A 14,272-nucleotide genomic window follows, 5' to 3' on the forward strand; every position below is an offset into this window, starting at 1 on the left:
AGCTATTCCCTGCCTGAACATTGTCACTGCTCAGGGACAACACATGAGTCTCAAGGTGCCACAGAACCATATGCCCGTCTCAGAGCAAGATGTTTGTAATCAGTGATGCCTGTGTGGGAGTGGGTATGGAAGGACCTTGCACTGCAGAGAATGTGTAATGTGTTTTGGTCATTTCTCTGTGCAGATGGAAAGAGCACCTTTAACTGGCTGACAGGGAGCACCATTGAACTGCAAGGAAATTATACAACCTCTTCATCCTTTGATTCCTCCTTATCATCTTCCTTGCTGTTTGCACATCAGAGGAGAGAACAGTCACAGAGAACATCTTGGAAGTTAGTGGGACCTGATTTTGGGAAGACACGACTAGGCCTACCCGGAGATGAAGTGGATAACAAAGCAAAAGGTAAATAAGATTGACATGACATTCTTTTTTTTATTTTTTTTGGTTTTTGGTTTTTGGGCCACACCTGGTAACGCTCAGGGGTTACTCCTGGCTATGCGCTCAGAAGTCGCTCCTGGCTTGGGGGACCATATGGGACACCGGGGGTTCGAACCGCGGTCCGTCCTAGGCTAGCGCTCGTAAGGCAGATACCTTACCTCTAGCGCCATCACGCCGACCTGACATGACATTCTTAAAATGATTACTCTCTAAATAAAAAAAAAAAAACAACCTCACATTTCCTTTCATCATGTCTGGGTACTTACCTAATTGAAAGCATAGTGTTAGATGTTCCAGTAAGGCTATTAAAGAAATTGAATTCATTCATTTATTTAGTGACTTTCTGGAGCTTGAGGTTGAAAAGGTAGTAGGTGGTGTCTGTGATGGGATAGAATTGATCACGTGCATCACCAACTGAGTTTAAAACTGAGTAGAGAATGAAGAGAGTTTCAGGAGAGACCAGGTAGAAGATGTGACCTTTGAGACTGACCTGGGGCATGGGGGGAGGTATGGAGTATTTTTTGGGATATAAGAGACTTTAATCCATTCAGCTAACAGCGATGGCTGCACAGTCAGTTACACAGTGCTTGTGAACATGCTGGGAGTAAAAATAAAGAATATTGATACTGGTCCATGGCTTTAGGTAATGAGCAGTACAAACATGGGATTTTTTTTTTTTTTTTTTGGTTTTTGGGTCACACCTGGCAGTGCTCAGGGGTTATTCCTGGCTCCAGGCTCAGAAATTGCTCCTGGCAGGCACAGGGGACCATATGGGGCGCCGGGATTCGAACCGATGACCTCCTGCATGAAAGGCAAACGCCTTACCTCCATGCTATCTCTCCGGCCCCCAAACATGGGATTTTTGCGGACTCTGATAAGGAACTCTGGGATGGGCATTAGAGAGCCACATTGTTGGGCTGAGAATTTAAGGAGTGGTCCTATTTAAAAATAGCCTGAGGCATGCCTAGAACTGAATAGATGAAATGAAGACTTATAGTATATATTTGAATTTAAATAAAATGTATGTATTTTTGTAGATGTAAAATATTTTATATACTGCTTTCTTGGGCATATATCTTGACTAAAGAATATTTGGAGGTTTATAAAAATATATCAAATCAGGGGCCGGGGAGGTAGCACTAGAGGTAAGGTGTCTGTCTTGCAAGCGCTAGCCAAGGAAGGACCGAGGTTTGATCCCCCGGTGTCCCATATGCCCCCCCAAGCCAGGGGCAATTTCTGAGCACTTAGCCAGGAGTAACCTCTGAGCATCAAATGGGTGTGGCCCGAACCCCCCCCCCCAAAAAAAAATCAAATCAGTACTTACTATTGAGTATTATCACCAAAAGGGAGTTTTAAAGCTTGAAATTTCTAACTCGGCGTCAGAGGCATGTGCTCTCTATGTGGCCAACCCCAGTTCAGTAGACATCTCTGAGAACTGCCAGGAATGACAATGGGCATTGATTCAGGAATAAGTCCTAAATATTGCTAGATGTTTCTTTTTCTTTAAAACATTAAAAAAAAAAAAGCAGTAAAACTTAAAACTTTAAGTTGTGGGGCTAAAAAAATAATACAGCAGGTAGGGAGCTTGCCTTGGACATAGCCAAGCCAGCTTTGATTCCCAGTGCACTGGGTCTCCCCAGATCACTAACAAAGTGATTCCAAAATGGAGACACACGAGTAAGTATTGCTGGTATGCCCCCAAAACAAACAAACCAAAAAAAAAAGTCATAATAATGAACTTGAAGTTGTAACATAATTGATATACTTTTTCAGTATTTTTTCAATTCTTTAGTTATCTTTATCAGATTTATGTATGTAGTTTAGAGTTATATACTTTTCTAAGACATATTAAGAGAAATAGCAGGGACTGGAGAGAAAGCACAGCAAGTAGGGCATTTGCATTGTACGTAACAGCCCCAGGTTAGATTACCAGCATGCCATATAACAGCCCCAGGTTCAATTACCAGCATGCATATGAGTCCCCCAGCCTCCCAGGAGTAATTTCTGAGCGCAGAACCAGATGTGGCCCCAAAACAAAAAGAAATAGCAGTATAGCAATACTCTGACCATTTTCCTAAGGCAATGTTTTTGCCACATCAATTGTGTTCTGGGATCACTCCAAGCAGTTCTGTGAGTACTCAAACTGTTACTGAGAATCCAATAGGGGTTAGCTTATAAATGCCTTAATAATTGTGGTATGTCTCTGGCTAAATAGTTTTTTGTTTTTTAAAAATGCTTTATTTGGGGGGCCTTGGGGTCACATGCACAGCAGTACTCTCAGTGGTGCCTGAAGGACCAGGAAATGCTGGGGACCTACTGGGATTGGCTGCATATAAGACAAGTACCATCTAGCCCTAACCATATCTTAGCATTTACTTTTATGTCTCCCAACAGGGTACATTGCACTCTTCCTTTCTCTATTACTTATTGTCTTTTGGCATGTAGTTTTTTGTTTTATCCCACTTTCATCAACATTCGGTGCTTCCTCACTAGTTGAATTAACAAAAGATACATTTACAAAGTTGTTCACAATTGATTTCAGTCATATGGTGTCCGACACCCATACCTTCACCAGTGCACATTTCCTACAACCAATACTCCCAATTTCCCTCCTGCCTTCCTTCTCCCTGCCTGCCTCCATGGCACACATTCTTGTGCGCTCTCTCTCTCTCTCTCTCTCTCTCTCTCTCTCTCTCTCTCTCTCTCTCTCTCTCTCTCTCTCTCTCTCTCTCCCTCTCTCTCTCTCTCTCTCTCTCTCCCTCTCCCTTTTATCCTTTAATCCTTTTGCAATATTGTTACTAAAGGGATATCATGCATATCACTTTACTTCCTTTCAGTACCCAGTACTTGTCTAGGGTGATTATTTCTGTCATTTTCATAGCCTCACTTTTATTTTGATACATATACATATTGTAGTTCAGCCATGAATAATAGTATGATTTTTTTTCTTCCTGGTATAGCCAGTAATATAAAAATATACAAGTAATTAATAATTACTTGGGTTTATAAGCTTAGGTTTCTACATACCACCATATTTCATGAGTTGTATAGCTCTTTTACCGTATCAAATATTTTATCTCTTCCGGAGAAGAAGAGATTTTGTTTGTTTTGTTTTGGGGCCATACCTGGCGACACTCAGAAGTTACTCCTGGCTCTGTACTCAGAAATTTCTCCTGGCAGGCTTAGGGGACCAATGGGATGCCGGGGATTAACCCTGGTTCATCCTGGGTCATCTGTGTTTAAGGCAAACGCCCCACTGCTGTGCTATTACTCTGGTCCCTCTTTTGTCTTATTTTGAGGGGGGGGGGGCACACTCAGCATTGGTCAAAGCTTATTCCTGACTCTATGCTCATGGATTCCACTTGGTGATACTGGGGGAACCACCATAGTAACTCCTGTACTAATTCTTGTCCTAGGTGCCCATTGCAAACTCAATGCTTTTTTTGACTCATTGTTTAGAAGCTGCTTTTGATTTTGTGGTCTATTCTTCACTCAATCTTATTTTTTTAGCTTTGATTTGTTCCCTTTTTTAGGTGACAGACCCTTTCAAAAAGCTCTTAGAGAAAATGGATTATTATCCTGCACTGTCAGCTCTTTTGATATTTGATGCCATATTTTGGGTTAGGGGTATAATACTGTTGATGGGCTCTTTTGCTATAAAATTTATGGGAGCTCATCCTTCCTACAGGCTTATCATGGCCTTCCCACTGTCACTGCTGTATCTCTGTTCTCTAAACTTGGTTCTAGGCTTGAGCTGTTAATTTCAAATATTTGTCTCTAGCTGACAAAAATGTCTTTGTTCCTTGTAAAATATGAATAAATATAACAAGTGGCAATAAGTAACAAATATTATTTGGAGGATTATGGGTAGAAACAAAGTCAGCTGAAGGTATGTTGTGGCCATTTGCGATCAACTTACTTTTTATTTTCCAGATATAGACAATCGGGTTGAAATATTAAGATTACGCAGACGATTTTTAAAGGACCGAGAAAAACTTAGTTTGATTTATGCCAGAAAAGGTTTGGCTGAGCAAAAACGAGAGAAGGTTTGTATTTTACCAAGAATTTGATTAGTCAGAATATCCATTTACATCAAAGGACATAATTAAGGAAATAAATCTCCTGTTACAATTGGTCTCATTATTCTTCTACAAATTGAAATGATAGAAACAGTACTATATGAATTAAAATTACACATCAGCAAAGTCTCCTGACTGCAGTAGATGTGAAGGACTTTCTGATTCATTGCTGAGACCATGGCAAGTTACTTGATTTTATGAGTATTTGGCCTTACCTTTTGATCAACATGTAAGGAATATACTTATTGTTCCTATGCCATAGTGATTTTTATTTTGAATTTACCACTTAAAACCACAGACCCATAAAACGTAGTAACTAGACCATTTGGGACAAAAATTGTCATTTACCCTTGTTAAAGATAAATACTGACTCTTACAGTTGTGCTCTGATTTTTCTAAAAATGCCAATTTTTGTTCTTTGATTCTGATGTTTCTAGGAGCTCAAGAATGAGTTGAAAATGAAGCAAGATGCCCATGTTGTTTTGTACAGAAGTTATCGACAAGGCGACCTTCCCGACATTCAGATTAAATACAGTAGCCTTATCACCCCCTTGCAAGCTGTGGCCCAGGTTGTTCAATCTTCTGAATTTTCTCTTGACAAATTAAAAATTATCTAACAGCTCCATGAGGACTTTGAATATTAAAATTGAATCTTTTTTTAAATTTGTTTTTAGCTTTACTGTCATGTTGATGTAATGAAAATCCCTGAAACTAAATTTTTTTTTGGGGGGGCACACCTGGTGATGCTCAGGGGTTACTCCTGGCTTGGGGGACCATATGGGATGCCAGGGGATTGATCCACAGTTATTCCTAGGTTAGTGTGCGCAAGGCAGACGCCTTAACGCTTGTGCCACCACACAGGCCCCTGAAACTAATATTTTTTAATGATCCTAAATTTGATATGATAAAACAAGAAACGATATAGCCATTTGATATAATCAGTTAAGACCCAAACCTAACGTTTGCCACAGTCATGTGCTTTTTTCTGATAGCCCATTTTATATATTTAGAGTTTTGTTTTTGAACATCCAACTACGTTTAGGGGCTTCTGTTGGTTCTGTGCTCAGAAGTTTTGCCAGGGACCATGTGGTGCCAAGGACTAAATCCGGGCCTCCTGCATACAAAGCATGTACATAGTCTATTGAGCTACCTTCAGACCTTGCACCCCATTTTAAAGATATGAAATATAAAGTTTTACACTCACTAAGGTGTTAAATTGTGTCATATGTTTGTTATGTTATGGAGCTAGCTTTTAAATTTATCTTTCAGGTCTAAATATATGTGTGGTTTTTTTTTTGTTTTGTTTTGTTTTTTTTGCTTTTTGGGCCACACCTGGTGATGCTTAGGGGTTACTCCTGGCTATGTGCTCAGAAATCGCTCCTGGCTTGGGGGACATTATGGGACATCAGGGAATTGAACCGTGGTCTGTCCTAGGTTAGCACGTGCAAGGCAAATGCCCTACTGCTTGTGCTACTGCTCCATCCCCTAAAATCTATGCTTTTATAACATTTGTTAAAGTAATAAACTCTGAAGAGATTAAATTCTTTTGCTTTACTTGTCAGTGTGTGTTTAAAATTTTCAAATAGAATTGAGACTAATAAACAAAACCACATAACTCGAACTATCTAGCTCCGCCTCTCAAATAGAGGGGGAAACAAGGGAGGGTACCAGGACCAAACAGATATATGATCACTAATAGTAAGCTAGACACAGAGTGGACCACTTATCTAGCAGCCCGGGGGGTGATGGTGGGGGATATGGGTTGCAGGAAGGGAATGGGGGTGAGAGAACGACAAATTTGGTGATGTGTATTCCACTGATTCAATGTTAATATGAATCTAAAATACTACTGTGAAAGATATGTAAGCCAATATGGTCAAAAGAAAAAAAAGAAAAGAATTGAGACTAATAGTGAAACATTTGTTTTTACTATTTTACAGAGAGATCCCATAATTGCAAAACAGCTCTTTGGCAGTTTATTTTCTGGAATTATGAAGGAAATGGATAAATATAAAACTGTATCTGAAAAAAACAACATCACTCAAAAACTGCTGCAGGACTTCAATCATTTTCTTAATACTTCATTTTCTTTTTTTCCACCTTTCATTTCTTGTATCCAGGTAAAAGGCCAAAATATGCCTTATAAAATATGTTTTTATTTTTTTGTGTGTCTTTGCATGACTGTTAAAATAGCTTAGTTGGAAGTTTTTGTGCCACACCCAGCGGCACTCACGGATTACTCCTGACTCTGTGCTCAGAAATTGCTTCTGGCTCGGGGGATCGTATGGGATGCTGGGATCAAACCTATGTCTGTCCTGGGTTAGCCATGTGCAAGGCAAATGCCTTACCACCATGCTATCACTTCAGCCCCTTTAGTTGGGAGTTTAAACATCAGACTACATATACTAGTTTTGGGTAACCCAGAGGGCACATGTAAATTTATTTGTATTTTTTCCATATTAAATATTAGGATAGCAGATCAGAAATCAAGCTTGATGAAATGTGTTTAAATAAGCCATGATGGTCAGTGTTTTGACTAAATTATGCATATTTCTTACTGATTTTTTTCTTTGCTTCTGAGTACAAATAAAGAACATGTGCCTAACTTTATTTTAAATAAGGGTGGAGTGATCATGAAGCATAATCTTGACCTTTTAGAACTGAAATTCTCAATGAGTGACAATTAGTAGACAAATTAGGTTATGCATATTTCTTACTGATTTTTTTCTTTGCTTCTGAGTACAAATAAAGAACATGTGCCTAACTTTATTTTAAATAAGGGTGGAGTGATCATGAAGCATAATCTTGACCTTTTAGAACTGGAATTCTCAATGAGTGACAATTAGTAGACAAATTAGGACAACAACTTGTGCTGTCATAGGAATTAAGTGATAACAAAGTACTAAAGTAATTTTGGGTAATAATCAAGTAGTAAACAGCCTTGACAGCAAACAGTTTGACCTTGACCTGAATAGCAACCTGAATGCAAATTAATGCATAATTCACTGCATTTGCTGTTATGATTTAATAGTTGTAGTTTATATCCAAAATCATGCTTATTTTTATTTTCCTTTTATCTTCCTTTTCTGTGACATAATTGCTTTCAGACTATATCCCTCATACTGATAAAAAATTTCATGTAGTCCTTTTTCAGTTTAGAGAAGAGTATATGGGTTATTAGTGAATAGTACCTCTAAAAAGCAGAGTGTAGGCTACCTAAAGAGAGTAGCTGTGTTTCTTTGTAAGGCTGGCTCTGTGTTCCAGTCATTCTCCAATGACTCACTCAGACAATGTGCTGGGTGTTCTAAGAGCAGGCTTTTAAGGTATCTTTAAAAACATTTTACTTGCTAAAGAACTGTGATGCAAAAAGTTATTAATTGTTGAATTTTAGACTCATGATGTTATGGCACCAACCCCACCACTAGTGTCAACTTCCCTCCATCAGTGTTCCCATTTCCCCCACCCCCCAGTTGCCTCCTCAATAGGCACCTTTCTGTTTCTTACTCCTGTCTGTACTCAGGAGACCATATGGGTTGCAATGATTAAACCCAGATTAGCCACCTATATGGCAAGTACCTCATTTATTGTATTATTTTGGGGGGGGGTTGGTTTTTGGGTCACACCCAGCAGCACTCGGGTTACCATGGCTCTTTGCTCAGAAATCGTCTCTGGCAGGCACACGGGACCATATGGGATACTGGGATTCGAACCACCATCCTTCTGTATGAAAGGCAAACGCCTTACCTCCATGCTATCTCTCTGGCCCCTCATTCACTGTATTATTGATCCAGCCCTGAGCACATACTAAAGTTTGGTGGTTGGGTATTGGCTCTCATGTTCTTAGTTCCATTGATTCTGTGGTTTGGATATATAGATATTCCACTCTCCCTTGTTACCATGACTGAGTCATGGAAAAATAGACATTAATTTAGTGCCTTAGAATTGTGCTCTTTGGAATATAAGGTGAGAAAAGATTCATTGTGGGGAAAAAAACAGATGCAGACAGACTGGTAGCAGGATCTTCTTTGTGACTTTAAAGAGCTATTTTCAGCTGAGATCAGTGTATCCTGAGGGAAAGAGAAGCACCAGGACAAGGGAAGGCATCTTCTAGTCACTTCAGTTGGGGTTGCTCTTCAGCGGCACATTTCTAGCCATCAAACCACACCATTATACAAAAATACACCACTACAGAGGTCATGATGGGTAATCTATGCAGAACCCCAGCACACTTAGTGAATGAAGATGGTAGTTTTTATACCCAACTAGTATCAGCCAACTATATAACCTCTATTATAAGGACTTTAGGGAGAAATGTTGAGGATGTTCAAGGAACTCAAATTATGAATGCCAGTAAGACTCAGAGTAGAAATGAGAAAATGTCAAACAGAAGTGACAGAACTGAAAAGTGTGGTAGACAAGGATTCATTTTGGAGGTAAGGTAGAGGTACCATTTTCTAGATACCAGCATGTGTGTGCTTGCATAGACATAAGACCTTTTAAACATACATGAACAATGAAGTTGAATTAAAAAATGAAAAATAAATACTTTATATTGTTTTATAATTTATTTTTCATTATTTGGTGCATATAGAACTCTCAAATTGAGAATTACTTAGTGAAGGCCCAATGATTCTGGTCTTTTTTCAAATATTATTCAATATGTTTTCCCATGGATGGAAAGAAGTGGGAAGAAAGAATGTTAATAGAAAACAGGAAGATAAGTGTACCTTCTTCTTGGTGATTAGACAGAAAATCTTTATATTTTTAGCTGTTGAGCACTACTGTGTAAGGTCCCAAACCAGAATCAGCAGTATGAAAACAAGTTTTCTCCTTTTAGCAAACTGAATATTGAAGGAAATATGTTGATAGAATTACCCAAAGATTCATGTCCAAAGTTACTATTAAGTTTAGCTCAGTGTGGTTATTTGCCTGTTGAAATGCTCAGATAATGGTAAGGTAGCATAAATCATCATGTGTTTGTGGTCTTCCAGGAAATCAGTTGCCAGCACACAGACTTGCTGAATCTGGACCCAGCGTCTGTGGGTGCAGGCTGCCTAGCTAGCCTGCAGCAGCCTGGGGGCATCCGCCTGTTGGAGGAGGCTCTGCTACAGCTAGCACCACAGGAGCCACCTGCCAAGCGAGTACGTGGGAAACACCATCATGCTCCTGATACTGTCAGATGGATGGAGCTTGCCAAGTAAGTTCTGTCGTCCACACACCATTGTCAATTAATTCGGCTTCATTTTGGCTGGAAGGGAATCAGCCAATTCTTTGCAAGTATGGATATATGATTTTTCAGATAATTTTGTGATCCAGATTTTTGTCACAAATGTGTAAAAAATCACAGTATTTTTTGCCCAAAGAAAGAGTGTTGTTTAACCTCTTGGTTTCTTTCTCCCCCTCCATATCTCACCCCTTTGCCCTCCATGTCACCCTCCGGTGATATGCAACCAACTGACATGGAACTTGAGACTTTGTTCAGGATTTCCAAGTCCACCCTGACAGGATGGATGTGGGGAATCTGGGACACATTCAGCAGTGCTCGGGACCTCTTAGTTGCACCCTGGAATTCTTGGGGCATCATGTGGTGCTAGGGATAAAACCTGGCTTTACTGTGAGTGCACTAACCCCTGTACTATCTCTCTGACCCAACCTCTTTAGGATTACAATCTTTTTGGATCCTAAGTTAAATTTAATTTAACAAAGTATGTTTCAGGTGCTGAGAAGACTTCAACATGAATTAGATCTTTCTCAGACTCACAAAATTTGGTCTCGATTCAGAAATGCATGTACTTACGTGCACAGCTAACCACCACTCAGGCCAGAATTACTGAGCTCATTGAGGGTTAGAGCCCCACTTGGAAAACCCAAGGTGCCTCTTGATTATCACTGATTTTGTCCAGGCAAAGTTTTATCATATTGTTTCAGTTTTGTGATTAGAAACACTGATCATATTTTCAGAGTGACAGGGTCACTTTATGTCTGCTGAGTAAGTGAAGCACAGCTTTTAAGGATCTAAGCCAGGGGTGGTGAACAAGTTCGACACAAAGAGCCAAAATTTTAAACTGTGAGAGTCAGAGACCCACACCACGCAGTGACCTGCCAAAACAGACAAACACTCACACAAAAGTATCTAATTGTAACAATAATCTATTAAACACATATTGCATTTTGCCATTTTGAGTGAGAGTAAAAATCCTGCAGTGATGGTGAGGGTGTGGTGCATCTTCCACACTAAGAACTAACGGCCAGATGTGACCCAACATGTGACACATGGGTCCCTCGCCCACTGGGGTCCCCCGCTCATTGGCGTCCCCTGCTCACTGGCCCGTGCAGTTGTTTCTGAGGATGGAAGACAGGATGACGCAGCCTGGGGGTGGGACTACGCGCTCGGAGATCTCTCCTCAGAGGTCCCTCCTCAGAAGCATCATAACAAAATCTAAACTTGGCAAAGAGCCACAGTATACAAAATAATGATAAGAGGCAAAGAGCCACATTCAGCTCGAGAGCTGCATGTTCTCCACCCCTGATCTAAGCTTTAACCTGTTTCCTAGATGTAATGCCTTCTAGTACTTTTTGCATTTCTTTTGCATAGTGTTGAGAGGTGATTTAGCCTTTTCTTGATCGGTTGCTGAGGTCCTCAATCCAGACAGGTAAACATAAGGTCCTAAAGTCAGTTTATAGTTACTGTCTCCTTTTGTACTGGGCTTTAATCTGCAGCCTCCCACGCAACCTCTTCACCCCATCTGTTTTTGATATATTATCTCTAACCCTTTATTGGTGAAGCAATAAACAAGCTTCATCTGTTAGGTTTTTAAGGCAATTTGGAATTGGTTGTGACAGCTCATGGATTTTGCTGTAAAGACTTCAGGCCTAGGAAGGGACTAAACTGTAGTGAACTAAGGAAAAGACATTCTGCAGATGGCTGATCAGGTGAATGTAGGTAGGTTTAAGAAGAGACATTTGATGATATTACTGTGTGCAAGCCAAGCATTTCATAATGTTTACAACATTTGTCATTTACCTGAGCAATCTATAAAGATGGCATCATGGCAAAATATATATATATTTGGGGCTGGAAAGAGAGCATGAAGGTAGGGCATTTGCTTTGCATGTAGAGGGGACGGTGGTTTGAATCCTGGCATCCCATATGGTCCCTTGGGCCTGCCAGGAGTGATTAGTGATTTCTGAGTGTAGAGCCAGAAGTAACCCCTAAGCATTGCTGGGTGTGACCCAAAAACCAAAAAAAAAAAAAAGAGAGAGAGAGAGAAGAGACATTTGTGGTGGGCTTTAAAAGATAGAAACAAACTTATTAAATACATTCTTGACAGGCTAGAGTAGTGGCTCCTGCATTTGTGAAGCAAAATTTGATACACAGCATCAACCTACATGGGAAGCTCCTTTGATAAAATCAGACAGATCTGGTTAATTTTGTAGTGATGGCTGACTAGCAGATAAGATCTAAAATTATCAGTAAAATTGAGATAGAATTTTAGTTTACATCGATACCATAGAAAGTAGATTCCAGCATAGTATCAGTATGAGGGATACATATTTACTTGCTTCTAGGTGTTTGACTATGTTCCAAAACTTCAGAACTAGACGAGAATTCCAGTTCGGTAACTCATATATGTGCAATGTTGATGAAATCGATTAACACAAAAGCTTATACAGTGACAAATTTGTATGTTGCTAGCCTATGAAACTTCTGGATTTTTTATCTTAAATATACCTTAGGTTAATTTCTAAATGGTTTTCTTTTCTTTTTTTGGGGGGGAGGCCACACCCAGTGATGCTCAGGGGTTACTCCTGGCTATGTGCTCAGAAATGCTCCTGGCTTGAGGGACCATATGGGTCCATCCGAGGCTGGTATGGGCAAGTCACATGCCTTATTCCTTGCTCCACTGCTCCAGCCCCAAATTTCTGAATGTTTGATAAAATATGACAATAGTAATTTTTTTTGTGAGTGTGTGTGGTTTTTGGGTCACACCTGGCAGTGCTCAGGGGTTATTCCTGGCTCCACGCTCAGAAATTGCTCCTGGCTGGCACGGGGAACCATATGGGGTGCCAGGATTCGAACCGATGACCTCCTACATGAAAGGCAAACGCCTTACGTCCATGCTATCTCTCCGGCCCCGACAATAGTAATTTTAACATTATTAAAGGGTTGTGGGTTTAATGGTTTTTTTTTTTGTTTTGTTTGTTTGTTTTTTGTTTTTGGGCCACACCCAGTGACACTCTGGTGTTACTCCTGGCTATGCACTCAGAAATCGCTCCTGGCTTGGGGAACCATATGGGATGCTAGGGGATTGAATCGTGATCCGTCCTATGCTGGCACCGGCAAGGCAGATGCCTTACTCCTTGAGCCACCGCTCCAGCCCCTGTTAAGGTTTTTTATAGTTATAGAAAAAGTATCTCAGGCCATAGAGATAGTACTAGGTAAGCCGCCTTATAAGCAGATGACCTTGGAGTTGGAGCACTGCAATGAGTATTCATGAGCACAGAACCAGGAGTAAATCCCTGAGTATTTCTGGGTGTGGCTCCCAAGACAAACCAACTAAAAATTTCAGTTTTGTAAATGTTCAATATCTTGATTTATTATTACTGTTTTGAGACAAATGAAGTTACTGAAACTTAAATTAATTTGATCTTTTTTTGGTTTATGTTATAGACTCTACAGATCAATTGGGGAATATGACATCCTCCACGGAATTCTTAGTAGTGAGATAGGAATAAAGCAAATCACTCAGAATGCATTACTAGCAGAAGCGAGAAGTGATTATTCTGAAGCTGTTAAGCAATATAATGAGGTAAAAAACAATCTGTCTTATTAAATATATCAATTACTTAAAGCAATCTTATTCTTTTTTTTTTTTTGTTTTGTTTTGTTTTTTGGGTCACACCCAGCACCAGTCAGGGGTTACTCCTGGCTCTATGCTCAGAAATTGCTCCTGGCAGGTTCAGGGGACCATTGAGATGCCGGGATTCGAACCAACAACCTTCTGCATGCAAGACAAATGCCTTAACTCCATGCTATCTCTCCAGCCCCAGCAGTCTTGTTCTTGATGGCTTAAAACAGTCTGTTCTCTGGGCGGAAGAACTGTAGCTTTAGAATTTAGATGTCCATCCTAATCCTAATTCTGTTTCACTGTATTATTTAGATTTCATTCAAATGTTAATTAGCAGAAGGTTTCATAAAACTCAAAAGTCAAAATAATTATTGATGTCTCAGCTGTTTAAGAAAAAAGCACGGGGACCATATGGGACACCAGGGGATTGAACCGCGGTCCTTCCTTGGCTAGTGCTTGCAAGGCAGACACCTTACCTCTAGTGCCACCTCGCTGGCCCCCAGGAGGGATTTCTGAGCGCATAGCTAGGAGTAACCCATGAACGTCACCGTGTGTGCCCCCAAAACCAAAAACAAACAAACAAAAGAAGTGATTTTAAAGGACTTTAAAATTCAGCCTGAAAGAGGACATTAAATTCAGCTGTAAGTGGTATTTTTTGTGTTTTAAGTTGCCAGTCACTATATGTGTAGACTCATGAATGAATAGTATGGGTTGTAAAAGTTCCTTAATTAGCGATCTTGATTTAAATCAATTTATGTGCCATTTAAAGTCATTTGTTTATTATTGGCTGCATTGATAAATAGCTCAAAAAATAATGATTTTTTTTTTTTTTTTTTTTTTTTTTTTTTGGTTTTTGGGCCACACCGGCGGTGCTGCTCAGGGGTTACTCCTGGCTGTCTACTCAG

The 14,272-nt window shown here is 39.9% G+C and overlaps 2 protein-coding genes across 2 annotated transcripts in view; one reads left to right on the forward strand and one right to left on the reverse strand.

Annotated features, from left to right (window-relative positions):
- The window catches only part of UBE2V2 (ubiquitin conjugating enzyme E2 V2), a 738,183-nt gene that overhangs the window by 209,844 nt on the left and 514,067 nt on the right, over positions 1-14,272 (reverse strand). The window lies entirely within an intron of this gene.
- The window catches only part of PRKDC (protein kinase, DNA-activated, catalytic subunit), a 207,487-nt gene that overhangs the window by 138,478 nt on the left and 54,737 nt on the right, over positions 1-14,272 (forward strand). The window contains exons 59-64 of the mRNA XM_049775793.1: positions 185-403; positions 4,373-4,485; positions 4,956-5,087; positions 6,459-6,638; positions 9,510-9,715; positions 13,190-13,328. Coding sequence (XP_049631750.1) covers positions 185-403; positions 4,373-4,485; positions 4,956-5,087; positions 6,459-6,638; positions 9,510-9,715; positions 13,190-13,328 — 989 coding nt within the window. The remainder of the gene's footprint in view (positions 1-184; positions 404-4,372; positions 4,486-4,955; positions 5,088-6,458; positions 6,639-9,509; positions 9,716-13,189; positions 13,329-14,272) is intronic.

The sequence above is a fragment of the Suncus etruscus genome, chromosome 6 (assembly GCF_024139225.1).
Source record: "Suncus etruscus isolate mSunEtr1 chromosome 6, mSunEtr1.pri.cur, whole genome shotgun sequence".
Classification (NCBI taxonomy): domain Eukaryota; kingdom Metazoa; phylum Chordata; class Mammalia; order Eulipotyphla; family Soricidae; genus Suncus; species Suncus etruscus.